This window comes from Phyllostomus hastatus, unplaced genomic scaffold (assembly GCF_019186645.2).
Source record: "Phyllostomus hastatus isolate PE091 unplaced genomic scaffold, TTU_PhHast_1.1 phas_contig_147, whole genome shotgun sequence".
NCBI lineage: Eukaryota > Metazoa > Chordata > Mammalia > Chiroptera > Phyllostomidae > Phyllostomus > Phyllostomus hastatus.
The window spans coordinates 6,967,889-6,994,447 of NW_025333603.1; the positions used below are offsets into that span (position 1 = coordinate 6,967,889).

The 26,559-nt window shown below is 38.1% G+C and overlaps 1 protein-coding gene and 1 long non-coding RNA gene across 4 annotated transcripts in view; one reads left to right on the plus strand and one right to left on the minus strand.

The window, feature by feature from the left end:
* Nucleotides 1–1,855: 1,855 nt before the first annotated feature.
* On the minus strand, nt 1,856–3,852 carry LOC123830498. The gene is made up of 3 exons (XR_006787780.1): nt 3,514–3,852; nt 2,420–2,602; nt 1,856–2,112 (listed from the first exon to the last, which is right to left on the minus strand). It is a non-coding gene; the product is annotated as an uncharacterized LOC123830498 (long non-coding RNA).
* Nucleotides 2,670–26,559, plus strand: part of EPS15 (epidermal growth factor receptor pathway substrate 15) — a 132,791-nt gene continuing 108,901 nt past the window's right edge. For 2 of the 3 annotated variants that reach the window (XM_045856801.1, XM_045856811.1), the window contains exon 1: nt 2,670–2,816. In XM_045856801.1, coding sequence (XP_045712757.1) covers nt 2,784–2,816 — 33 coding nt within the window. In that variant the 5' untranslated portion in view covers nt 2,670–2,783. The remainder of the gene's footprint in view (nt 2,817–26,559) is intronic. The other variant, XM_045856793.1, reaches the window with a different exon arrangement.

Below are 26,559 nucleotides of genomic sequence, written 5' to 3' on the forward strand. Positions count from 1 at the left end.
TGATTTACTTATTTTTATACGTGAGAAACTGAGGCTCAACAGGTTAGATGGTTTGCCTGGAGTCACATAGTAAGTGACCCCAATATTCTCCTTACTGCCCCACATTGCTTTTCTAGGAAACTCTATACACCTGGAACTCCAATCTATTCACTCAAGAGTAATACCTTGTATTTCATTTGATTTGGAGGAGTTGTCTTGACTAGCAAGTGAATTTGTATTCCTGATAGCAATTTATTCCATCACTTTCAGATTTCTTAACTAAATTTATATATTTACATCTTTAGGTATTTTTATATATGTTATTTTATTCATCTTGACAACCACCCTAAGACTGTACAGCTAGAAAATGGTAGAGCTAGCACTGGAACCTGGATGTTTCTGATGTCCCAGCCCTGTTTATTCCGCTATGCTCCACTGCTTTGGTTATGAGCTGTATAACCTTGGGCAAATCACTTAACCTCTAGGACAGGGGTGTCCAACTTATTTTCACTGGCGGGCCACATCAGCCTCACAGTTGCCTTCAAAGGGCCGAAATAATTTTAGGACTGTATAAATGTAACTACTCCTTAACTGTTAAGGAGTTGAAATTACATTCAGCCCTTTGAAGGCAACCGCGAGGCTGATGTGGCTCCCGGTGAAAATGAGTTAGACAGCCCTGCTCTAGGACCTTCAGTTACCTCATATATAAAGTATATCTTGCAGTCTGTTGCAAAGCTCAGATGTGATAATGGAAAATAGAAAATTCAAGCAGAAACATCAGATGTGCTTATAGCTGATAGAGGTATGAGGGTGGAGTAATTTAAAACAATATCTCCCCTTCTCTCTTGAGTTAAAAAGAATAACATCAAAAAGAGGTTAAGGGAGACTTTTCAGTAAGTGGTTGCTCAACAGACCTGCAGACTCACTCTTCATGGCTGGACCTTGTGAAAAGAAGTCTGAATGAAGTCAGGAGTCTCTGAGGGCATATCTGGGTGGTTTGTCTGTGGTGGAAAATATCTAAAAATTTCAGTGGGGCTAAGTCAGTCCTGGGTCTTCTCATTCAGCTGGCCTTCCTGGTGAGCCAGAAGAAACTGCTGTGATAATGGTAACAGGGGTGTGGGCCTGACAGAGTTGTGGTTTATTGTTGTGGGAAGCTGCCATGACTGAGAAAGGATGACCAATTCTGGGTAAAAACATTTATTGAGGGTTACTCTATGCTAGACTAAACTATGAGGGGGATGTACTCATGAATTAGCACACTGTCCTCAAGGATTTTAAGGTCTAGTGGGGGTGCAAAAAAGCACTCAACTAACTAAAAGGACAAGGCAGAGTATAACATGGAATATACAAGAGCAACTAAGAAGTAGGGTAGGAGTTCCTAAAAGGCTCCTTCAAATAAGTAGCATATAAGCCAAGTCTTTAAATATGAGGGCTTCAAGTAACTGGTTGGCTATTCTAATTGAAGATGGCATCATGAGAAAGTGTTAGTTGTGTTATATTTAATACAATAGGAACAAAGATCTTTATTGAGTATGTACTAAGTGCTAGGGTCTGAGGGTATAGAAGTATATCTGAAACAGTCCTTGTCATTGAGGAGCTCTGGTCTAGAGGGGTAGACAGATGTAAACAGTAACTAGGGTGATGACGACTTCATAAGGTAAAGGAAAAAAATGTCGAAAAGGAGAGTGTGTAATTCTGACTTGGCGAAGGCAGCTTTGCGAAGGTGATACTGGTGTCTTGAGAAAGTAGGAGGAGTTTGCCAGGTGGACAATGGGATGAGTTAGGAGGCAACTAAAGTGGTCTCAGGGCTCTTTTAAAATATTTATTTATATTTATTTTTAATTTTTTTAAATTGATGAGAGAGAGAGAGAAAGAAAGTAAGAGAGAGTGATGAGAAACATGGAGTTGTTGTTCCATTTATTTATGCATTCATTGGTGGGATGGAATCCACAACCTTGGTGTATCCAGGTGAAGCTCTGACCAACTGAGCTATGTGGTCAGGGCCCAGTGCTCTTTTATTGAAGAGTCTACAGAGGCAGGCAGCAAGCAGGCAAGGAAAGTATTCCATCCTCCTCCTTCCTAGATGTTGGCTCCTAGAGGGTCTGACTTAAGTCTTCTTTTCAACATCACACCCTAAAGGAGATGGTTAGATGAAAGGTTTTGTAGTCAGATCTGAATCCTATTTAAGCTATTTAATTAGCTGTATGTATGACCTTAGCTATGGCACTTTTTAAAAATGTTTTGGTTTCCTCATTTGTACAGCTTATGTCTCAGTTCTTTCTTTTATACAATTAAAAAGTAAAGCATCTAGCACAGATTTTGATGTGTATATAAAGTACTGTTATTATTTTATATCATTATATGAGTATCATTTAGTCCTCACAAGAAACCTGGATTTGGGGTATAATTTCCCCAATTAAAATTTAAAAAATATATTTACTTTATTTTATAGAAGCAGATCTGCCTAAAGTTCACAGGACAATCCGGAGTTGTCAGTGCCTTCAAAACCCATTATCCTTAATTTCATGTGTGCTCTGGGTTTTCCCAAGCGGCTCCGCCCTCGGTGTCAGGCTCCAGTCCCGCGGCTCAAACTCCGGCGCCAGGATTTGGGTGCCGCCCCGGCCTGCTCGGGGCGGGCGGGGCCAGGCGGGGCGGGGCGGGTGAGAGGAGGGAAGTTGTCGAAGTTAGGGGAGACGCCCGCTTGCCCGCCCCGGCCTTGCCTCTGGCCGCTCCCTCCGCCTTCTCCCCGCCCTAGCCCCCGTCCGCCAGTCCTTCCTTCCCCTCCCGTGCATGATGGAAACACCATGGCTGCGGCGGCCCAGCTCTCCCTGACACAGGTAACGCCGCCAGCCCATCCGCTGGGCTCGGTCGGCCGGTATTCCCGACCAGCCCCCTCCCCCCCCACCCTCTCTGGTTCACCGACTCGTGCCGTTTCTCCCGGCCCCGGGCGGGGCGGCGGAGAGCAGGAGCGTGCGCGCGTGTGCCGGAGGGAGGGCGCCATCCCGAACTGGCAGCTCTGCTGAGAATGCCCGTACCCCACCTGGGGTCGGTGGGCGCCCTCGGCCCCGCCCCACCCGGCGCCCCTGCCTTTCTACTCCTCCCCACCCAAACTGAGTTGACCTTGCCCCCAGCCCCGCTCAGCTAGTGCCCGGCCCCTCTCCCTCCACTCAGCTTTCACTCTCGCAAGAAGTTTCCTCCTTCCTAGCCAGTCTGTCCCAGGTGAGCGCCTGTTGAGCTACTGCTGATCAGCTTCAACCCCGGGTCAGCCCTCCGCCGGGCAAACGCTTACCCCAGTTCTAGTCACCTTCCCGAGCCTGACTTTCACGGCATCTTTTCTCCTTAAACCGGCCTGTTTCCACTGGAGTCCAAGGAAAGGCAACCCTTCGCCAACAGTTTCCTCCAGGGTTCTCTATTCCAAATAAGTCTCATCCTACCCAAGTACTTATCTAGCTAGCCCTCCCTGAATTCAGCCTCTTCCCCTCCTGATCAGGTTTCCTTCCAGGGCAGACTCTCGATTAGTCTTTTCCTGCTCACCTCTGCTTCCATTCCTACCCGGTGGGATTTCATTTGATCGCTCTCCAAGCGGATAACAGGAAAACATCCTTCAACAGATGTGGTGGTTCCATCAATCTTGGGCTGGGAACGGACCCTAGAGATTACTCATTCTGGGGGAATCTTCATCAAAAGCGGTTCTCGGGTCTTTTCCGTTTCTCTTTCTTTCAGAACCCTGTCCTTGTGCTTCCCAGACAACCTCTCAGCATCACTCACTCTAGGATCCTTGTTTCTCCCTCTTTGTAAAAGGAAAGCCAATTATAATCTTCCTGTGGTGTCCAGGATGATGAGGTGATATGCACCTGTCAATTCCTTCCCACTACTTTGACCAAAACTTACCCAGTTTCAACTTCTCATCCTGTTCTCTCCACAGCTGGTGGCCAGGTACTTTCCCCTCGGGGCCCACCCCAGCCTTCCTGTTTGCCTTGTAGTATCTTCCGGCCACCTTGTAGTCTCCTTGACCTGAATTTGTCAGTGCTGGTAAGATTTTAACACTGAGATAGGGTATACATTTTGGGCCCAGAGAGTTTTGGGGTGTTCCACTTAGCCCTACGATAGACTGAGTGAAAAATATTCTCCCCAGAAACCAGGAACCACATACGAACATGTGTTTTAGGTAAAACAGCTTCAGCTTGCAAAAATTACCAGTCTTGTAAGAAGTCTGTTTATTTCCCAATTTGGTTGGTGTTGCTTATCCTATTTTAACAAGCAGGTAATGGGGAAGAATCTTTGGACTGTGGTGATTTAGTTTTGGTGGCGAATCACTTTGGAAGGGTCTTCCTGAAACTCAAATTTGAGGAATGGCAACATTGACTTTCGGCTGTTCACTTTTTATGAGTCTAGTTAGTGAGTTGCATTAATAAACAAGGTCCTGTTGGCAGGCTGTTGCTCTCTGGTTCTTTTGACCAATTCTGAGGAGGAGTTTTTCCCCTCTTGAAGATTCTGGTCTCTTGAAGACTTCTATAGATTTACTACTTAGCTGTGTGCCTACTTTATTCTCTTCCTGGATAATGTTTTTAGTTTCTCTTTACTGTCATTTCTGGAGGTTTTCTTCAGGCTCTGTCAGTTTTATAGGCAGTTAAATAATGAATTGTTCTTGTGTTTTTTTTTAAATATGTTTAAGTGTTAACATACACAGAATAAATACTGAATTGGGAGTATTATCCTTCAGAGTCTCATATATGAGGACATAGATGGTTCATTTGTATTGACAAGTCTAGTAAGTCAATTTGGAGTGTTTTGATTTTAAGACATTAAGATATTTTGTAAAGGCACACACAGAAAATAATCTTCTCAAGTGTTAATATACCCTAATGTACCTCCTTGTTAATCTAAAACTTTGCTAATTTGTGTTTTTTTTAATTTAATTTAACCGCTTGAGGCAATAAACTGAGATAACAGTGCAACCTGGTTTCACATTCATTATTGATGTGTTTATGTCAACCCCTTCCCCCAACACACATACACACACACAGGCAGAGACAGAAACAGATGCAGACAGACTTAAGTAAACTCAAAAGAGAGAGAGAGATCCTCGAGGGCAGGGATGTCTTTTAATTCATCTCTTTTCCCTCAGTGCCCATCTGGATGAAGGTGATTAATAACTTCGTCTTCTGTTTGGCTGAAAATTCTAAAGGGCTCTATGACTGTTACAAAGATTAAACAGATGCTAGAGTTAGTTTCCACCTCTAGTCATGAGAAAATAATGGTTTTGGAGTAGGCTCATTTATTCGACAAATATTTGCTAACTGCCTATCATGTGGTAGGCACTGTGTTAGGATTGTGTTGTTTATAAAAATTTTTTTAAAAGATTTTATTTATTTATCTTTTAGAGAGGGAAGGGAGGGAGAAAGAGAGAGAGAGAGAGAGAGAGAGAGAGAGAGAGAGAGAGAAAAACATTAATGTGCGGTTGCTGGGGGTCATGGCTTGCAACCCAGGCATGTACCCTGACTGGGAATCGAACCTGCGACACTTTGGTTCGCAGCCCGAGCTCAATCCACTGAGCTACGCCAGCCAGGTTTATAATTTTTTTTTTTTGCCTTTATCAATTAAGCTAAACTGACAGAGGAGAATGTGAAAAAATGTTTTAATTTACTCCTTCCTTCCTCTTCCTCTGCCTGCCAACCAACCTTCAACTCCCCAACCACCAAAATAAATTATCTAAATTATCATTCTCCAGCTACCAGAGAAGAGAGACTATTAGAATAATGAAAGGTTAGCTCCAGTCCCAGCTCTGCCAAGCTTAGTTCAATGTGTGGCATTGAGTTAAGTCTCCAGGCCTTAGTTTTCTTAACTTTAATATTTATTCAATGAATATTTGTTGAGCATTCACTGTGCTAGTAATTATTCAGGGTACTGAGGATATACTAATAACAAAATAGATAACAATCTTGGAGCTTGGAGACAAAACTCGGAGCTTACATTCTAGTAGGAGAGTTTGAATTAGCTGATCTAAGGACCTTTCCAACTAACGTTCTTTTTTATAGGTCATATTCTACGATGTGCAGGTTTAGTGGTGACTTCCCCAGGGTACTTAGTGCTGTGTACATTAGTGTTTTCTAATTTTAGTAGTTTTCACTGGATGTTTAGTTTTTTTCTTGTCAATGTGAAGTAAAACTTAAGAAAGATCTTGTGATTTTTTTCTTATGGTGATAGATTACAAAAAAGATAATAATACTTCTCTTCAAAAAATTTTCCAGTTGCCCATTTCTTCCTCAAGACTGTATCCCTAATAATAACAGTAATACTATTAGCTTCCCTTTGGGCATTACTATATGACAGAAATTTAATGTCACTTAATTTAACATTTTACAAATGAGGGAAGTAATTTATGTAAATAGTAAATGGAAGGGCTAAGATTTGAACCAAGGTCTGTAGGACTCCAACAAAAGCTGTTTATTTCACTATACCTCTCTGTGCACTAGATGCTTGGCATGCCCCCATGTATTTTTGATTCTCTTTTCCAGTATATGCCCTGTTGTCCTAATTAGGTAGTGAACTTGAGAATGGAAGACAGGTCTTGTGCTTCTGACTCTTCATTGTCTTTCATGCTATCTTGACAATACAATTATGGATGTGTAGTAGTGATCTTGATGATGATAAAGGTTTTATTTTATTGAAATAGGCATGATATGAGTCTTTTAAGTAGTCTTCCAGTAGTTGTTTTATACTTAAGTTTTCTTGTTTTAATTTAGTAAGGATTTTTTTAAAGAGTTGATCCTGAATCCGTCTTTTTAAACAAATATTTATATATTTATTTATTTTAGAGAAAGGGGAAGGGAGGGAGAAAGAGTGGGAGAGAAATATTAATCGGTTTCCTCCCACACTCACCCTGACCTGGGACCTGGCCTCAACCCAGGCAAGTGCTCTGACCAGGAGTCAAACCTGTGAGCCTTCACTTTGCAGGCTGATGCCCAACCTACTGAGCCATGCTGGCCAGGTCAAGGATTTTTCTTTTTTAATAATAAAAAGGTCCTTAGAATGAGACTTAAAATAATTTTAGTGTATGGTTTAAAACAATAAATTCTATAAGAATAATTATCCTTTTAATGCTTTTTTAAATTGTAAGAGTGATATAACTGCATTATAGAAAATTTAAAAATTGGAGGGAAAAACCTCCCATAATTTCAGTTTCTGGTATTTATTTTCAATTTTAAAAAATTATGCAGTTGTGTTAATAAATGTATCACCTTAATGGGCTGGTTTAACAATTATGACAATAAATACAGAGCAGAATATGTAAGTGACAATCCAGTATTCTCAGGAAGTCCTTTCTTTTTTGAATGATACTAACTATTCTCAAAAATGGCTTGGAATGTTCAGCATTTGGGAGGAGTTGTCATAGTTAAAATTAATTAGGAACATTTGGGTTTGTCCAATAGGAGTTTTCCCTGAATAACCTCAGAGTATATTTCTTTGTTTTCACTCTCTTTGCAGACAGGATGATACCAGACTAACACATAGTAGAAAAAGATTGAGCATTTTTATTTAGCAACAAATCATAGTTGTAATTTCCTCTCTCACTAATAGTCTGATTTAGAGCTCAATATAAGGTGTTGTACTTGCTTTTCAAGGAATTATAAATGCACTTTATATGTGAGTTTTGGACTTCGTAAAATTGGAACTCTGTTAGGGGGTTGGACAGAAAGAGAAAGATACATAACCTGGTTACTTGCAGAAATAAATTAAAAGTTAATCCAGGCAGAGTTCACATCCTGGAATTTCATTTTAAAGTGGTTGAACTCTGATCAAGAAGATAAAATATTGTGCCTTCATTAAAAATTATCTTTATTAGAAGCTTCTAGTAATCTGAGAATGTAATTCCAATGTTGTATTACAGTAAAGTGGAAACATTTAAAAATATTTAAACGATTAATCTAGTTAAACATGCAAAGAAAAAAAGACTAGAAGGAAAAACCCCAAGATTTTTTAATAGTGTGGGTATAGTCTTTATTTACCTTCTTTTCAGTGGTGAGCATGTATTCCTTCTGTAGTCAGCTGACGTAGTATTTCTGTGATAACTTTTTGAAAATCTACTTTTTAAAATTGAAGCCAGTAACTACAGATAAAGTAAAAAAGTCTGTGTTGTAATATTGCATCTGCACTCACATTTCATCCCAAACATCTTCGGGTTTAGAGAAATTGGTCAGAAGAATGATAAAAATAATTATAATTGGTTTGGAGAATTCATTCAGAGGACTAATTTACAATTTTGTGTTCTGCTTTATAATTTATAAAGCATTTTATGCTCTTTCATTTGATCTTATAATAACCAATGAGCTAGGCTATTATTATCATCATTTCAAATTGGAGAATACTAAGGCTCAGAATTTGAGTTATTTAAATTTTACAGTCAGTAAATAAAAGAGCTGGTATAAACCCATGTTAAAAAAAATTCAAACCATGCCAGTGAAAGTCTTCTTCCTGTTCTGGGCCCTCAGTCTCCTTAGAGGCAATTGTTTTTGCCCGTTTCTTGTGTGTGTATTTCCAGTGACAGTCTGATCTATATGCAAATGGTATATATATTTTTTATGTTTCCTTTGAATAAGCTGCATATCATTTTGTGGCTCATTATTGTTATTAGTGATTCTTTCTTAAGCTTACTTGGTCTAGATTGTTCTATACCAACACATACAGCTCTCCCTTATTATTTTCAGAACTTCAGCACTTTCCCTTATCTGAATATACTATAATGTATTTAACTACCCATCTAATGGTAGACATTTATGTTGTCTCCATTCTTCTGTTACTGCCAACAATGAACGTTCCTTTTCATATCTGTGCACATATGTGAGTATGTATATTAGTTAAGTGGGTATAATTTGGGGCCAAAACATATTTTTAATTCGAATAGGTATTGGTAATTTACCTTCAACAACAGTGTTTGTGTTTTTTTCTCCAGTTTCATCAACATAGTATATTATCAAGCTTATCAAACTTATCAACCTGATATATAAAAGTGACATTGGTTAAAAGTTGATCTCATGTTGTTTTTCTGTCACATAAATGTGAATGTTTTAATATTTTGTATAAAAGTAAGATAGAAGTAAAGTATATGAAACTTACCTTGGTGACATAAATAATGTTTTCATGAATTGGAGGTGCAATTAAAAAATAAGGGTTGGAGTTCTTTTAAAAACTTGTTTTTAGCCCTGGCTGGTGTGTGACTCAGTGGATTGAGCACCGGCCTGTGAACCAAAGGGTTGCCAGTTTGATTCCCAGTCAGGGCACATGCCTGGGTTTCAGGCCTGGTAGCCAGGAGGGAGCATATAAGGGACAACCACACATCAGTGTTTCTCTTTGACTCTCCTTCTCTAACAATAAATAAATAACATTTTTTAAAAATCTTGTTTTTATGTAGTGCAGATATACAGAGAAAAATCAGCCTCACTTCCTCCCCATTTAGATTGGGGATTTTGAAGTGGGAATTTAATGGTACCAGGAGTTTCCCATCTGAAATAATCAAGCTGCTTATTTCTTGTTATGTTTTCAATAAAAATAAGAATTTGGCTAAAAACACTGGGACAAGAACATATTTTTTGGGAAAACTTCTATATAGTAATAGGATATTTTTAGATCATGGTTTCTCAACCTTGGCACCATTGACATTTTGGGCTAGATAATTATTTGGTGTGGTGGTCTGTCTTGTGCATTGTGGGATGTATTGCACCATCCTTATCCACGAGATGCTAGTAGCACTGTCCCCAGTTGGGACAATCAGAAATATCTCCATATACTGCCAGATGTTTCCTGAGAGACAAAATTGCCCCTGGTTAAGAATCACTGATTTAAACTTAGGGATCCATTAAGGCTAATATGAGATACAGGGGTATATGCTTTCTTGGGATAGGAATGGGGGAATAGTTTGTTTTCATATTTTTACTCCTAAACCTGCCATGAGCCATGAATGATTGTGTATAGATATTGATGTTAAGACACTTAAATGGCGAGACAACTGGAAATTGTGAACTTAATTTTCTGTGTAATTTATCTGCCTTTCTTAGTGGTCTCATTTTAGTTGTGGAACAATTCTATCTAGTGGGCTAAATACTTATTTTTATTTTTTATTATATTGTTTATGCTATTACAATTGTTCTGATTTTTCCCCCTTCACTCCTCTCCAGCCAGCGCCCCCAACTCTCTCAGGCAGTCCTGCTACCATTGTTCATGTCTGTGAGTCATGCATATAAGTTCTTTAGCTACTCCATTTCCTATACTGTACTTTACATCCCTATGACTATTCTGTTATTACCTATTTGTACTTCATAACCCCACCATCATCTTTACCCATTCTCTCCCTCTCCCCTCCCATCTGGCAGCATTCCAGTAACTTCTTTTCTCTTGCTTTTAAGAGGCTCTCTTTACCTTTAACCTTTGACCTTTTAATAAGGATGCATCTTGGAGTGGGCCTCTTTGCTTGCATCATAGTTGGGACTTTCTGTTCTTCCTGGACTTGTATATCTATCTCCTTCACCAAATTAGGGAAGTTTTCTTTCACTATTCTTTCAGATAGATTTCCAATTTCTTGCTCTTTCCCTTCTTCTGGCACCCTTATGATGTGAATATTGGATCTCTTGAGGTTGTCCCAGAGGCTGCTTATACTGTCTTCATTTATTTTATTTTATTTTTTAAAAATATATTTTACTGATTATGCTGTTACCATTGTCCAATTTTTTTCTCCCCTTTATTCCCATGCACCCTGCACCCTCCCTCCCACCAGTATTCCCCCACTTTAGTTCATGCCATGGATCATACATATAAGTTCTTTGGCTTCTGCATTTCCCATACTATTCTTAACCTCCCCTTGTCTGGTTTGTACCTATCATTTTTGCTTCTTATTCCCTGTACCTTGTCCCCCATTCTCCCGCTCTACCTCCCTGCTGATAACCTTCCATGTGATCTCCTTTTCTGTGATTTTGTTCCTGTTCTAATTATTTGCTTAGTTTTTTTTTTTTTAGGTTCAGTTGATAGTTGTGAGTTTGATGTCATTTTACTGTTCATAGTTTTGATCTTCTTTTTCTTAGATAAGTCCCTTTAACAATTCATTAATAAGGGCTTGGTGATGATGAACTTCTTCAACTATACCTTATCTGGGAAGTACTTTATCTGCCCTCCCATTCTAAATGATAGCTCTGCTGGGTAGAGTAATCTTGGATGTAGGTCCTTGCCTTTCATGACTTCAAATACTTCTTTCCAGCCCCTTCTTGCCTGCAAGGTTTCTTTTCAGAAATCAGCTGATAGTCTTATGGGAACACCTTTGTAGGTAACTGTCTCCTTTTCTCTTGATGCTTTTAAGATTCTCTCCTTATCTTTCATCTTGGGTAATGTAATTATGATATGCCTTGGTGTGTGCTTCCTTGGGTCCAACTTCGTTAGGACTCTCTGAGCTTCCTGGACTTTTTGAAAGTCTGTTTCCTTTGCCATATTGGGGAAGTTCTCCTTCATTATATTTTCAAATAACTTTTCCACTCATTGCTCTTTCCCTTCTCCTTCTGGTACCCCTATGATTCAGATATTGAAACATTTAAAGTCCTGGAGGTTCCTAAGCCTCTGTCTCTCTCTCTTTTTTTTTTTTTTTGCGATCATACTCAACTATTTCTTTTTTTTAAAAAATTTTTTTAAAGATTTTATTTATTTTTTAGAGAGGGAAGGGAGGGAGAAAGAGAGAGAGAGACACAGCAATGTGCCGTTGCTGGGGACCTGGCCTGCAACCCAGGCATGTGCCCTGACTGGGAATCGAACCTGCGACACTTTGGTTCACAGCCGGCGCTCAATCCACTGAGCTACCGCCAGCCAGGGCTTCATACTCAACTATTTCTATGAGCATCCTGATTACCAGTGTTCTGAACTCTGCATCTGATAAGTTGGCTCTCTTCATCGCTTAGTGCTGATTCTTCTGGTGCTGATTCCCATCAGGTGGGTGGTTTGTATACCTTCTAGGACCCTGTGTGTCTCTCTAACTAATTCTCCTGTGAGGCTGGGAGTTACTTCTACTGCTGCCACAATCCCCACAGGTTTCACAGTTAGAGGTTTTGAGGCTTTATTTCCCTGCCCTGGAACCCTGGGTAGCATGGTCTTTCTTGCTCTTGAGTTGTTCCTCCCAGTTTATCCACACATAAATGTGGGACCCCAGGTCCTCTAGCTGTTATCTGGTCCTCCTGCCACTGCCTTACCTTGAGCCCTGTCTACCTTAGCTGTCTGTCTCTGTCCCTCCTACCAGTCTGGGTGAATGTTTCTTTAACTCCTTGGTTGTCAGACTTCCATACAGTTTGATTTTCTTGCAGTTCTGGTTATTTTTTGTTTTAAAATCTCTTGTCCTTTTTTTGGTTGTGTAAGAAGGCAAAGTGTATCTACCTATGCCTCCATTTTGGCCGGAAGGCTGTCTTCCCTTTTTTGGATTTTTTTTCTTCTTGTTGTTCTAATTGGTCGTTCTTTGCTTTTTATGTTCCAAATTAAATGGATTGGATTTGGATTAAATAAATTCATTTGGATTAAACGAATTGGAATCAAATCAAATTGATTTGACTTTCGGCTTCATCCACTCTACTGTTGTTTCCCTGTAAATTGTTCTTTATTTCAATTAGTGAATCCTTTGTTTCTGACTGGATATATATTTTTTAAGATTTTATTTATTTATTTTTAGAGAGGGAAGGGAGGGAGAAAGAGAGAAACATCAATGTGCGGTTGCTGGGGGCTGTGACTGGGAATCGAACCTGCAACACTTCGGTTTGCAGCCCGTGCTCAATCCACTGAGCTACGCCAGCCAGGGCTGACTGGATATTTTTTATGCTGCTGAGGTCTTCACTGAGCTCCCTGAGCATCCTTATAAACAGTGCTTTGAACTCTGTTGTTTAGCTCTTTTCCTGGAGTTTTGATCTGTTCTTTCATTTGGGCCATGTTTCTTTGTCTCCTTGTTTTGGCAGCCTCCGTGTGTGTGTGTGTGTGTGTGTGTGTGTGTGTTTAAAAATATTTATTAGGTAGAGCTGCTTTGACTCCCTGTCTTGTTAGCATGGCCTGTTGTAGTAGGTGTCCTGTAGGGTCCAGTGATACAGTCTCCCCTATCACCTAAGCTGGATATTCAAGGTGTGCCCTTAATGTAGACTGAGTACACCCTCCTATTGTAGCTGAGCCTTGGTTGCTGTTGGCAGGTCAATGGGAGGGATTTGCCCAGGCCAGTCAGCTGCAAGGACTGGCTGTGACTACTTACCACCAATCTCCACCCTCCATGGAGGATCAGCTGTGCAGGGGCAGGGTGGTAGTGCTCTGATGTGGTCTGTAGCTGTCCCCTGGGTGCACAGACCCTGGGGTTTCCTGGGTGGTACAGGCCAAGGTCAGCCCCCACCTGTGGTTGGCCTGGGCACTCTTCCTGAGCTATAAAGCAATCTGAGAAGGCTGCTACTAATGCTGGACTTGGAGATTCCCGGGTAAAGACAAGCTGTGACTCTAATCTGGCTGCTACTATGACTCACTTAAGCCAGCCATTGTTTGTTTGATGGGATTTAGGAGCCTAGAAGAGCCATTCTTACTGGAAAAGCAGCTCGGGTGGTCCAGTAAGTTGGGTGGGGTAGAGCCTCTGTGGATCTCCAAGTTGGGTCACACAGTGTTAGCCAGGTTGTTAGAGTCTCAGATATAGCACCAGCCTCTGCTCGCCCTGAGACCTGACACTTAAGTCTCTCCCTGTGTACCACTGGTGCCCTTCAAGCTGCCACCCCAGTGCTGGAGCTTGGAGGCAGCGATTCTGAGTAGGTGAGTCCATGTGTGGGTTCCGCAAGAGGAACTGCTTAGAGCTTCAGCAGCCTCTTCCACCCACTCAATCCCCACTGGTTTTTGCACCTGGAAGTTGTGGGGACTTATCTTCCTGGCACTGGAATCTTGGGCTAGGGGGTCTGGTGTGGGTCTGGGACTGCTCACTCTTGAGATGTCCCTTCTGAATTTTTATCCATGTGGGTGTGGGGCCAACCTGTTCCTCATCTGTGCCCCTCGTACCATTCTGGATGGATGTGGTTTCCTCAATTCTGTAGTTGTCAGACTTTCTGTAGTTGTCATACATTCAACTCAATTTCTGACATTCTTGAGTGTTTTGTTCTATATTTTAGTTGTAATTTTGATGTGGTTGTGCAGAGAGGCGACCATGTCTGCCTACATCACCGTTGTGAAGTGGGCTAAATATTAATGCAAAGATCCTGGAAGGATAATATTCTTATGCCACTGTTGAGAAGGAAAAAGACTGATATTAAATTCCTGATAAACAGTAGGTACCTTTAGATGATTTACATATATTATTTTACTTAATCTTCACAATATTAACTCCTACAAGTAGGAGTTAATCTTCTGTATAGTAATACAGAGGTTGTTTTAAGTGGTAGATTTGAGATTTGGACCCATTTACATCCATTCTCAAGCTCATTTACGTATGCTGCTTCCTATAAACATTCATTGAAGATATTTCAGACAATATAGGGATGAAAATGAACATCACATATTACACTCTATTGTTATGCAGAAGTAACAGATTATTCAGAGTGGGGTTTGTGTGTGTGTGTGTATATACATGTGTGAGTGCCTGTGTGAGTGTGTGAAAGGAGGAGAGACAGAAAAGTGGTCAGTATTGGGATAATAATAACAATAATTATTAATATTCATTGAGCATTTATGATGATCAGGCACCGCTTTCAATAATGCTTACAACCTGATGAACTTTTCAGTAATCCTTGCAGCTTGATAACTGGATCATCCTTATTCTTGTTTTACCAAAAGAGAAAACTTAAGCACAGAGGTGAAGTAATTTGTTCAAGGTCAAGCTGCTGCTAAGTAGTAGAGCCAGGATTATAACCCAGGTAATATAAGTGACTTATGAGTTGAATGTCTCTATTGAAGGGCAAAGTAGTTCTGATAGAACCAATTATGGTGCCATCCTTGGTTATAACTGAACATATGTGCTAGGCTGTAACTTACTATTATGCGAAAATCAACTTATTGCATAGACCACATCCCTAGTGATTGTTGTAGCAAATTATAGTGGAGGGTTTTTGTAAACATGATAGGAAGGTAGACTTTTGTAAAGATGGTAGATTTACATTTTGCAATCTCTAGGAATTTCTAACTCATGAAAACCTAAGCCCGTCTGAGTTAGTGCCCATCATGCCAGTATTTACTTTCAAACTGATACCCTCTTGGGTGTGGTGACTTGGGCTTGGAGTTCCTTCAGTATTCTGTTACTAAAGATGATACCATGTATCAGAAAAATTCCCTAAGGAACAAAAATTCTTTATTTTGTTAAATAAAACCTGGAACCACTAGGTCTGAGGATTTCTGATGCTCTGGATATGAACATTGTTGAGAGGATGAAACGATGGGAAATCTTGGGCTTTGCAGTCAGAATCTTAGGTATAATTCCTTTATTTACTGTAATATAACAAATTTCTTAACCTCTTTTTTTAGCCTGTAAAATGGGGAATAAACCCATATTTGTGGTGAAGATTATATGCAATAATGATTATTAGGGCTATTTTTTTTTGATATGTTGCACTTTTTTCATAGATCGCTGAAACTAAGGATTATTGGCAACCTCATTCAATCTTTTCTTGTATAGGTACAACACAAGTATACCATTATTCATATACTTAAAAATATGAAACATATATATTCATGGTGCTTCCATTGTTGCTTGTTGATCCTCTTTTATTTCAGAAAATATTTACAGAATGCCTCCTGTGTGTTACCAGTGTGTTAGGCCTTGGACATACAGAGAGAATAAGACCTAAACTCATGTGCTGAGGTGCCTTTTAGTTTTTTAGGGAGATAAACACTGACTCTAGAGGGATAAGTGCTGTGACAGAGGATGATAGAAGTCAGGCACTGGAGTGCTATGGAATATGCTGTGATTATGTTGGAACTTTGTAATAAAGCAAGAATTTTAACCTAGAGCATAGGACATTAGGAAGGAGTTTCAAGAATAGACTTTAAAGGAACTGTGACTTTAAAATAGTATGTAAAATATTCATAGTATCAAGATTTCTATCCCAGGGACACTGAGAGAAGTTTTACTTAGTGGGGAGAGCACTAGGCTTAGTACAAAACAAAGCTAGATTTGAATTTTCTCTGGGCCACTTGTACTCTTTCTGGTTGACTATGGCAAGTTACTTAAACTCTTAGCTTCCTTTTCCTAATATATGATGTATGTACGGTGGTGCAATATAGGAGACATTCAGTAAATACAAGTGCTGTTATCATTGATACTTACATGCAGAACTCATAAGTATTTAAAAAATTTTTTCATTTAGAAAATTCTTCACTCATTAAAAGAAAACTTGATGTGCAGTAAAACAGCAAGAAAAAGCATGGATCATCATTCAACCCATTTTTTAAATTTTTTACTTTTAAAAAATGTTATTTATTTTTTAAAATTTGACTTATTGATTGATTTTAGAGAGAGAGACAGATGGGGAGAGAGAGAAACTGATTTGTTGTTCCACTTATTCATGCATTCATTGGTTGACTCTTACATGTGCTTTTCCCTGAGCTCAAACCCGCACCTTGGCATATCAGGAGGGGGCTCTAACCAACTGAGCTATCTGGTCAGGGTGTTGCTTTTATTATTTTTTAATATGGTTGTAACCCCTCTCTTTCTCCTCCTCTCTCTTTCTCTCTACCTCTATTTCTCTTTCTTTCCCCCCTTCCTCTCACACACGTATAAATTTGTATTGTTTTCTTTAACTTAATAGTATAGGTATTTTCCAGTGTGGTCTTAATGGCATTTTTAAGTGTCTTTAGGATATATTCATTGAATAGGTACCTTATAGTTTACTTAAGTCCTTATGTATACAGGTAATTTGTATATCAATTAATGCTGTTGTAAACAACCTTTGACATACTGTTCACTGAATTTCTTTTTGTAGAGTTATATGTGGTAGTACATGACTGAGTTGCCTTTTTATGTCTTTGAGTTTTGAAATTAAACTTGAACGATTTTTGTATGGTTTATAAGATTTTGAATGGCAAAGCAGACAGCAGTAATTTTCTCAGGAGCAATAATGTCTAAAACACATGAAGGAACTAAGTTGAGCATATATAATTTGACTTATAAAGGCCATTTGTAATTTGTAAAGTTTACTTAATATATTAAATTGGCATTAAAAGTTGTAAGTTTAGAGAAGATTGGATAATTTCAGGTTGCCTACAGTTTTCATCCTTTGGCTGCAGTGCTTTCATTCTTAGTCTGTTCTTACATTCTGTTCTGTGTATTTTTTTTCTGGCAGTGTTTTATGCAGGGCTTTGTAAGATGTGGGGGGTGGATTCTGCACCATCTGGCTCTTTAGAACAGTTCAAAAACTTAACTCTACTGACTGTACTTTGAGCCAGACTTGCTTGAAATTGATTTGTCTCTGTGCTTGGCAGACTTTTTTCTTTTATACCTCACAGTTCTTTACTACTAATTTCTTCCTTATTTTAGTACTGAAGTATTTACCAGTATCAGTGTTCTTAGATTAAGGTGGGCAAGACTTAAACTTTTTCCTATAACCTCACCAGAAAAACCCTTATAACTAAAACTTCATAAAGGATTTTATTTTTAAAAATAGTATATAAGTGACACAACTTATATACTTTTACATGTTTAATAAATATTTAAAATATTTAACAATTGAGTATTTTAGGTACTAATTATAATTTTCATCTTGAGCCTAGGAAAAGAAAAGCATATTCTGCAAATTGTAAATTTAATGGATTAATTTCTAGTACTAGTTTAAAAATACTCCATGTGTCAAGATTAGTGATAATTTTTGAACTATGTCTACATTTAGAAATATGAGCCATCAAATAATTTTAAGAAGTACTAGAGGTACTGAATTCATAAAATGTTTAAAAAATGTTTTGATGTTGAGAGACTTACTTTGAACTTCCTGCCCCGTTGTTCCTCTAGAACACTTAAAAAATAATTTAAAAAATTTTTGAGAGTATTTTTATTAAAACTGGGGACAGTGAAACAAGGAGGCCTTAGGATAGGAGAAGCAGTAGGAGAGAGCCTAGGCAGGGTTGCTTTGGCTCTTTAGAAACATTACGGGAAAGAAATAAGCCTTGGCGGGGTTACTTTAACTCACTAGGAAGTCAGAGAAAAGGGGGCCTTGGAGACAGGGTTGGGGGCTAGCCCGGGAGGAGCTGCTGCTGCCCAGTGCCCCCTGGTTGCAAGCCTCCTGGGGTCCCTTAGGGTTTAGGAGATCCACACGTTGTGGGGAAGAAGGGGGTGAAAGGAAAGTCCCTCGAGGGAGAGCACACACAATTAAACTTTTAAAACAGCCTTATTGACATATAATCCATATATAATACAATTTATCCATTTAAAATTTGCAGTTCAGTGATCTCTTTATAGATGTGTGCAATCATCAGCATGTTCAATTTTGGAGCATTTGTCACCTCAAAAAGGAAACTTCCCCCCGTTTATTTATATATATATAGATATAGATATAGATATAGCTAGATAGATGTATATATATAAATAAATATATAAATAAATAATTTTGTTCAACAGTGTCTTGTAATGTATAGAGTGTATGTTTTATACTTTTGTTAAATTTATTCTTAAGGTTTTAAAAATTGACTCAAGCTTTTTGAATGGAATTTAGTTTCATTTTCATATTCATTGCAAGTATATAACAATACAATTAATTTTTGTATATTACCTTGTATCCTGCAACTTTGCTGAACTCATTTATTCTAATAGTTTTTTTTTTTCTAGTGGATTTCTGGAACTTTCTGTGTATGAGACTGTGTCATCTGAGATAGTTTTACATCCTCCTTTCCCATCTGGATGACTTTTGTTTCCTGTTCTTATTTAATTTCCTTGGCTAGAACCTCTGGTACAACGTGGAATAACTGTTCAGAGTGGACACTTGTTCCTAATCTTTGGCGGAAACATGCATATGTAGTTTCAGTACTCAGAAGGTATCTAGTTCAGCCATCGATGTTTGGGAAACCTAGTATTATTTGAAAGAGGTTTAATTCACATTTTGGTTATGTAGCTCAAGGATTCTGGAGCATGGTTTTATACCATCAGTGTCACCTGACAACTTTTTAGAAATGTAAATTCTTTTTTTTAAAGATTTTATTTATTTTTTAGAGAGGAGAAGGGAGGGAGGAAGAGAGGGAGAGGAACATCAAATGTTTGGTTGCTTCTCATGGGCCCTCTATGGGGACCTGGCCCACAGCCCAGGAGTGTGCCCTAGATTAGGAATTGAACTGACGACCCTTTGGTTTGCAGGCTGGCTCTCAGTCCATTGAGCCACACCAGCCAGGGCTAGAAATGTAAATTCTTAGGGTTTACTGCAGTCCTACTCTAAATTGTAATTGGAAAGTTGGGGGTGGGGGATTTACTTAGTCATTTGCTTGGTAAATGTGGTTCATGTTTTTAAGAAACTAATGCTACTAATGAGTAACACATATAGGGTTTTAAGTATATGAGGAACGTAATATTCACAAAGACTGGTTATAGTGGGTATTTCCTTCCTTCCAACATATGTTGAAACAACTCAGAGAGGTTGTTAATTTTCAGTGCTTTTGGGTACTGGTTAAAAGAATGAGCCCTGGCATTTTGCTGTACGGCTTGGAATCTAGTTCTACAACTTATTTACTAGCTGTGTGAATTTGGGCATTTATTTAATAGGTGTTTCAGATTCTTCATATGTAAAATGTGAGTAAGAGTATCTACTTTATAGAGTTGTGACATTTAGATGACATAATATAAGTGCTGAGAATAGTGCCTGTCCCATAAGTATGTCCTTTAGTAAATATAAATATTTGCTATTATAGTTATTGACCAAGAACACTCAGCATGGCTTATTTCTCAAATCTTTTTTTGAATGTGTTTCTTGCTTTGCCTGAATTTCTCTTCCTCTCCTTTGATTCATTCATTTGACAAATACTAAGTACCTACTATCTGCAAAACATTGGTGTCCGTACTGTTAATACATAGTGAGCAAGACAAAGTCACTGGCCTGCTGGGTTAATATTGTGAGTGAGGGAGACCAACAGAAACCAAGAGAACAAATAGGTATAAATGTCAGTGATAAAAGCTGGGAAGAACCATAAAGTAGGATAAGGGAAGAGAATGCCATAATTCAGACGCGGCTTTTCTTCTTTTGTCTCCCTTAGGGTATCTCTGATACCATAGCAACTGTGTTTGCTCCCTCTTGTTGCACTTACCACAGTGGTTTGTCATTGTCTGTTTTTCCCTCTATCCTCAGTTCTCAATGTCAGAGACTAGTTTCTTACTTTAGTATGCTCAGTATCTCAGCATACAGATGTGGAGCACTAGTCCCCTTCATCCACAGGGGATACGTTCCAGTACACCCAGTGGACACCTGAAGTCATGGATTGTACTGAGCTTACATAGAGCAATTATAACATTATAATATAATAAGAGTTACGTGAATGTGGTCTCTCTCCCTAAATATTTTATTGCACGTACAATGAGGATATGTTGGACTAAGGGATGATTCACGTTCTGGTTAGGCTGGAGCAGGATGGCGTGAGAGAATTCATTACTTTTCTTGGAATGGCACACAATTTAAACTTAAATTTTTTTTTATTTCTGGAATTTTCTATTTAATATTTTTGAATGGTGTTTGACTTTTGGTAACTAAAACTGGAAGATTAAATCATGGAAAATGGGGGACTACTGTACAATAAATGTCTGAATGAACAAATGAACAAGCAGATTTTTTTGAATATTTAAGAAATGTTTATTTTCATATCTTCATTTCCCATTGTAATATGTTTGAATTGCCATTCAGCATTTGAAAAGCAAGTTTTTCAACTTTATATTTCCTCAGTGTAATGCTCTCTGTACTTTGTTTCTCCCTGGTGATAATGATAATAAGTACAATTTATTTGAATACTTTCTTATTTGTCTGTCAATCAGCTTTGTGCAGCAAGTACATTTTTATATTTAGCTGTTGTGTGTAATTTTTTTTCTTTCTTTTTTCTTCGTTAACACTAAGTTCCAGGAGGGCAAAGAAGTTATCCTATTTGTTTATGTCTGTTTGAGGAGTGCCTAGCACAGTAATACATAGTGGATCAGCAATTGTTTGAATAAATGAGTAATATATTTGCATGTTAATATATTGAGTCCTCTATGGAATCACATAGACTATAATATATAATGTATATTTGCATTAATATTCCAATAGACCCTGAACTAGGAGCATTAAGCAAAATAGGTTATTTTAAGTATTCTCAGCCCTACTAGCTGTTTTCTCTCATCAACAAACACATCAAGTTTAATGTACATGTAAGTACTCCAGCCAGAGTTGTATTTTCTAAACTATGAATTAGTCCAATAATTATATAGGATACTGCAATTCAGACTGGTTGAGTCTTATCTTTGTACCCATGCACCAAAATTATATTCTTTTCCAATTTCATAGTAGAAATTCTTGTTTCTAGTACCTTCTAGGTAGATGTTAAGCAATTACAATTTCTGGTCTAAGTAATTACCTGCAGGGTCTGCATGAGTAATCAGTGGACAATCCCCAGAGCAACTTTTGCATCTTCAAAAAAGAGTAAGCCAAAATGACAAATTGGTGGAGTGTGTATGGCTAAAAGTAACGCACTATTAGCATTTTACTAAACTGAGGATTAAAGCAACAGATCTTTTCACTTTAAAGTATAGATAAACTGACAGTATTTTTCCAGTCATAGTTTCTGTCATTTGGCTGAAAAAGGATACTTTTTGTTTCCTGGCTTTCGGATTATTTCCAGGAAAAGACACACTTGAAAGAACGGTTCTTAGGAAAATCAGTCAATTTAATACACTAATAGGATGAAGGGGAAAGCCACATGATCATCTCAATTGATGCAGAAAAAGCATTTGACAAAATTCAGCATCCTTTTATGATGAAAATACTCTAGCGAGAAAGGGAACTCCCTCAACTCGATAAAGGCCATATATGAAAAACCTATACCTAGCATCATACTCAATGATGAAAGACTAGAAACTTTACCCTATGTTTAGGAGCAAGACAAGGATGCCCACTTTCATCACTTCTATTTGACATAGTACTGGAAGTTCTAGCATGAGCATTTAGGCAAGGAAAAGAAATAAAAGGTATCCAAATTGGAAAGGAAGAAGTAAAATTGTTTGTAGGTATATTTTTAAAAATTTATTGTGGTAAAAACCACATAACATGAGATCAGTTCCCTTAACAAATTTGTAAGTGTATAGTACAGATTTGTTAACTATAAGCACACTATTATACAACAGATTTCTGGAACTTTTTCATCTTGTATTACTGAAATTGTATATCCAGTGAGCAGCAACTCTGCATTTCCTCCCTCCCTAGTCCCTGACAACACCATTCTTCTTTTTGCTTCTGTGAGTTTGACAACTTTAGAAATCTCATGTAAGTGGAATCATGGAATATTTGTCCTGTGACTGGCTTATTTCACTTAGGATAATGTCTTCAAGATTCATTCATGTTGCAGCATACAACAGGGTTTCCTTTTTTATAACTAAACAATATTCCCTTGATGTATGTACTACACTTTTTTTCCCATTTATCGTTGATAGACAATTAGATTATCTCTGCTTCTTGACCATTGTGGAGAATGCTTCAGCGAACACGGGAGTACAAATATCTCTCTTGAGAACCAGATTGCAGTTCTTTTGTGTAAGCACAGAAGTGGAATTGATGGCTCATATAGTAGTTCTATTTTTAACTTTTGGAGCCACCATGCTTTATGACATGTTTTTTTATATGTAGAAAACCCTAAAGATTCCACAAGAACACTGATAGAGCTAATAAACAAGTTTAGCCAAGGTGCAAAATACAAAATCACACAAAAATCAGTTGCATTTTTATACTCTAGCAATGAACAATTCACAGAAGAATTTTCCATTTATAGTAGTGTCAGAAAGAATGAAATTAGGAGTAAATTTACCCAAGGAAGGCAAAAGACAATGAACACTGCAAAAGCAGTGAACATTGCTTTTACTTAATGTTTGATTGTGAAACTAGAAAACAAAAGGTGGATTAGTGTATACAATTGTGGGTTAATAATAATAATGTTACTTAAAATTCTCTTTATTTTGGCCCTGGTTGGTGTGGCTCAGTGGTTGAGTACTGGCCTGTGAAGCAGAAGGTTGCTGGTTTGATTCCCAGTCAGGGCACAAGCCTGGGTTGTGGGACAGGTCCCCAGTAGGTGGTGTGCGAGAGGCAACCACACACTGATATTTCTCTCCCTCTCTTTCTCCCTCCCTTCCCCTCTCTAAAAATAAATAAATGAAATCTTTAAAAAAAAATTCTCTTTATTTTGATACTGTGTTAAATAGAAGCACAACTAAAGTGTCTTAGAATTGGAAAATACCTCTCTGTTAATAAAAGTTCAAACGATGCAGTATATATGAAAGTAGTAAGATAATGGTGATGATAATAACATTGATGATAGGGAATAACAAACCTAATGATTAAGAGTGAAAGTCTTGCAATCAGACTTCAACAATTTGAATACTGGTACTGACACTTAAATAGGTATGTGATTTTGAGTCAGCTACTCAGTTTATTAATGCCTCCTTTTCCTCATCTGTAAAATGGTTATAAATGTACCATATCAGATTAAATGGGCTTAATGCAGGGGTGTCAAACTCCTTTTCACTCAGGGCCACATCAGCCTTGTGTTGCCTTCAAAGGGCCGAATGTAATTTCAACTCCTAAACAGTTAAGGAGTAGTTAAATTTATACAGTCCTAAAATTATTTTGGCACTTTGAAGGTAACCATGAGGCTGATGTGGCCCCTGGTGAAAATGAGTTTGACATTCCAGCTTTAATGTGTAAAGTGCCGAGGACTAGTACTTGGAGGATAGGAAATGTTTGATAATGACTCAATATGTTGCTTGTTATGAAGCTGTAAAACATTATGTATATATATGATTTTAAAATGTAGTGTATTTAAGTTTATACTTTATAATTTAACTTGTCTTTATTTTTTCTTTCTAATTTTTTATTTTAAAAATATATTTTATTGATTATACTATTAACAGTTGTCCCAGTTTTTTTGCTTCCCTTTATCCCCCTTCTCCCTGCACCACCCACCCTCACCCTCCAGTGTTGCCCCCTCTGCTCCAGCTGTTCATGTCCATGGGTTGTACATAGGTTCTTTGGCCTCTCCATTTCCTGTACTATTCTTAACGTCCCCCTGTCTATTTTGTGCCCGTTTATTCTGCTTCTTGTTCCCTGTAACTTTTCCCCCCATTCTCCCCCTCCCTCCCAACTGATAACATTCCATGTGATCTCCATTTCTGTGGTTCTGTTCCTGTTCTAGTTGTTGGCTTAGTTTTTGTTTGTTTTTTAGGTTCAGTTGTTGATAGTTGTGAGTTTGTTGTCATTTTACTGTTCAAAGAATTTGATCTTCTATTTTTTAGAAAATTCCTTTTAACATTTCATATAATAAGGGCTTGGCGATGATGAACTCCTTTAACTTAACCTTATCTGGGAAGCACTTTATCTGCCCATCAATTCTAAATGAAAGCTTTGTTGGACAGAGTCATCTTGGATGTAGGTTCTTGCCTTTCATGACCTCTGAACACTTCTTTCCAGCCCCTTCTTGCCTGTAAGGTTTCTTTTGAGAAATCAGCTGACAGCTTTATGGGAACTCCTTTGTAGATAACTCTCTCCTTTCCTCTTGATGCTTTTAAAATTCTCTCCTTTAATCTTGTGTAACTAACTTAATTATGATGTGCCTTGGTGTGCTCCTCCTTGGTTCCATTTTCTTTGGGACTCTCTGGAAGTTTATTTCCTTTGTAAGATTGGGGACATTTTCCTTTATTATTTGTCAAATAAGTTTTCAATATCTTGCTGTTGTTGTTCTTCTTATGGTACCCCTATAATTCAGATGTTGGAACGTTTAAAGTTGTCCCAGAGGCTCCTAAGCATCTCCTCATTTTTTTTCCATTCTTGTTTCTTCATTCTTTTCCAGTTGGATGCTTATTTTTTCCAAATCATTGATTTGCGTCCTGATTTCCTTCCCTTCACTGTTGACTCCCTATATATTTTCCTTTATTTCACTTTGAGTAGCCTTCATTTCTTCCTCCATTTCACGACCGAGCTCAATCAATTCTGTGATCATCCTGATTACTAGTGTTTTGAACTCTGCATCAGATAGGTTGTCTATCTCCTCGTCACTTATTTCTTTTTCTGGAGTTTTGATCTGTTCTTTCATTTGGTCCATATTTCTTTGACTTGGTGCACCAGTCTGGTTGAATGTTTCTTCAACTCCTTGGTTGTTGGACTTCTATGCAAATGATTTTTTGGCAGTTCTGGTTGTTCTTTGGTGTAAATTGGTTGTTATTCTTCTTTTGGTTGTGCAAGGAAATGAAGCGTTTCTGCCTGCGCCTCCATCTTGGTCCAACAAGTCTGTCTTTTTATTTTATTTTATTTTATTTTATTTTATTTATTTTTTATTTTTTATTTTATTTTAACCATTGTTCAAGTACAGTTTTCTCCCTTTTGCTCCCAGTCCAGCCCACCCTCCCAACCCTCCCCACTTCCCTTCCATCTTCCTGTCTTTTTATTTTTTAATGTTTTTTTTTTTAATTGGAAAAGGGCATAAGGGGTATAAATGGTAATTAACTTGCCTTTTTAAAAAGCAGCATTTCATTGCTGATCTTTGGGGTCTCTTGCTACCTCATTACCTGTGAAAATTTTTTTGTCTCATTTGTGCAAACCTTATATTTTATCTCCTGAATGAGCTACTCTTTATTTGTCTGTACTAAATTTCAGCATCTTTATTTACCCTCAATGAACACAGGTCAACTTCTAATCAATTCTATTAGTTTTAGGCTATTAATCATCCCACACAATTGGGTGTCAGTGGTAAACTCAAGGATTTGCCCTTGCTCCCACCTTTTAAGTTATTACATTGATGAACATTCTTTTTTTTAAAGTCTATTTTATTGATTATGCTGTTATAGTTCCAATTTTTTCCCCTTTGTCCCCCGCCTTTCGGTACCCCTTTCCATCCAACAATCTACTCCCTCCCTTAGTTCATGTCCCTGGGTCGTGCATATAAGTTCTTTGGCTTCTCCTTTTCCTATTCCATTCTTAACACTCCCCTGTTAATTTTGTTCCTCTCAGTTATGCTTCTTGATCCCTACACCATTTCTCTGTTTCTCCTCTTTCTCCCTCCCAGCTGATAACCGTCCAGGTCTACCTATGATTCTGTTCCTGTTCTGGTTATTTGCTTAGTTTGATTTTGTTTTCATTTTTTAGATTCAGTTCTTGATAGTTTTGAGTTTGTTGTTATTTTAATGTTCATACTTTTGATATTCTTTTTCTTAAATAAGTCATTTTAACATTTTATGTAATAATAGTTTGGTGATGATGAATTCCTTTAGCTTTCCTTTGTCTGGAAAGCACTTTATCTGCCCTTCCATTCTAAATGATAGCTTTCCTGGGTAGGGTAATCTTGGTTATAGGCCCTTGGTTTTCATCACTTTGTATACTCACCAGTCCCTTGTAGCCTGCCAAGTTTCTTTTGAGA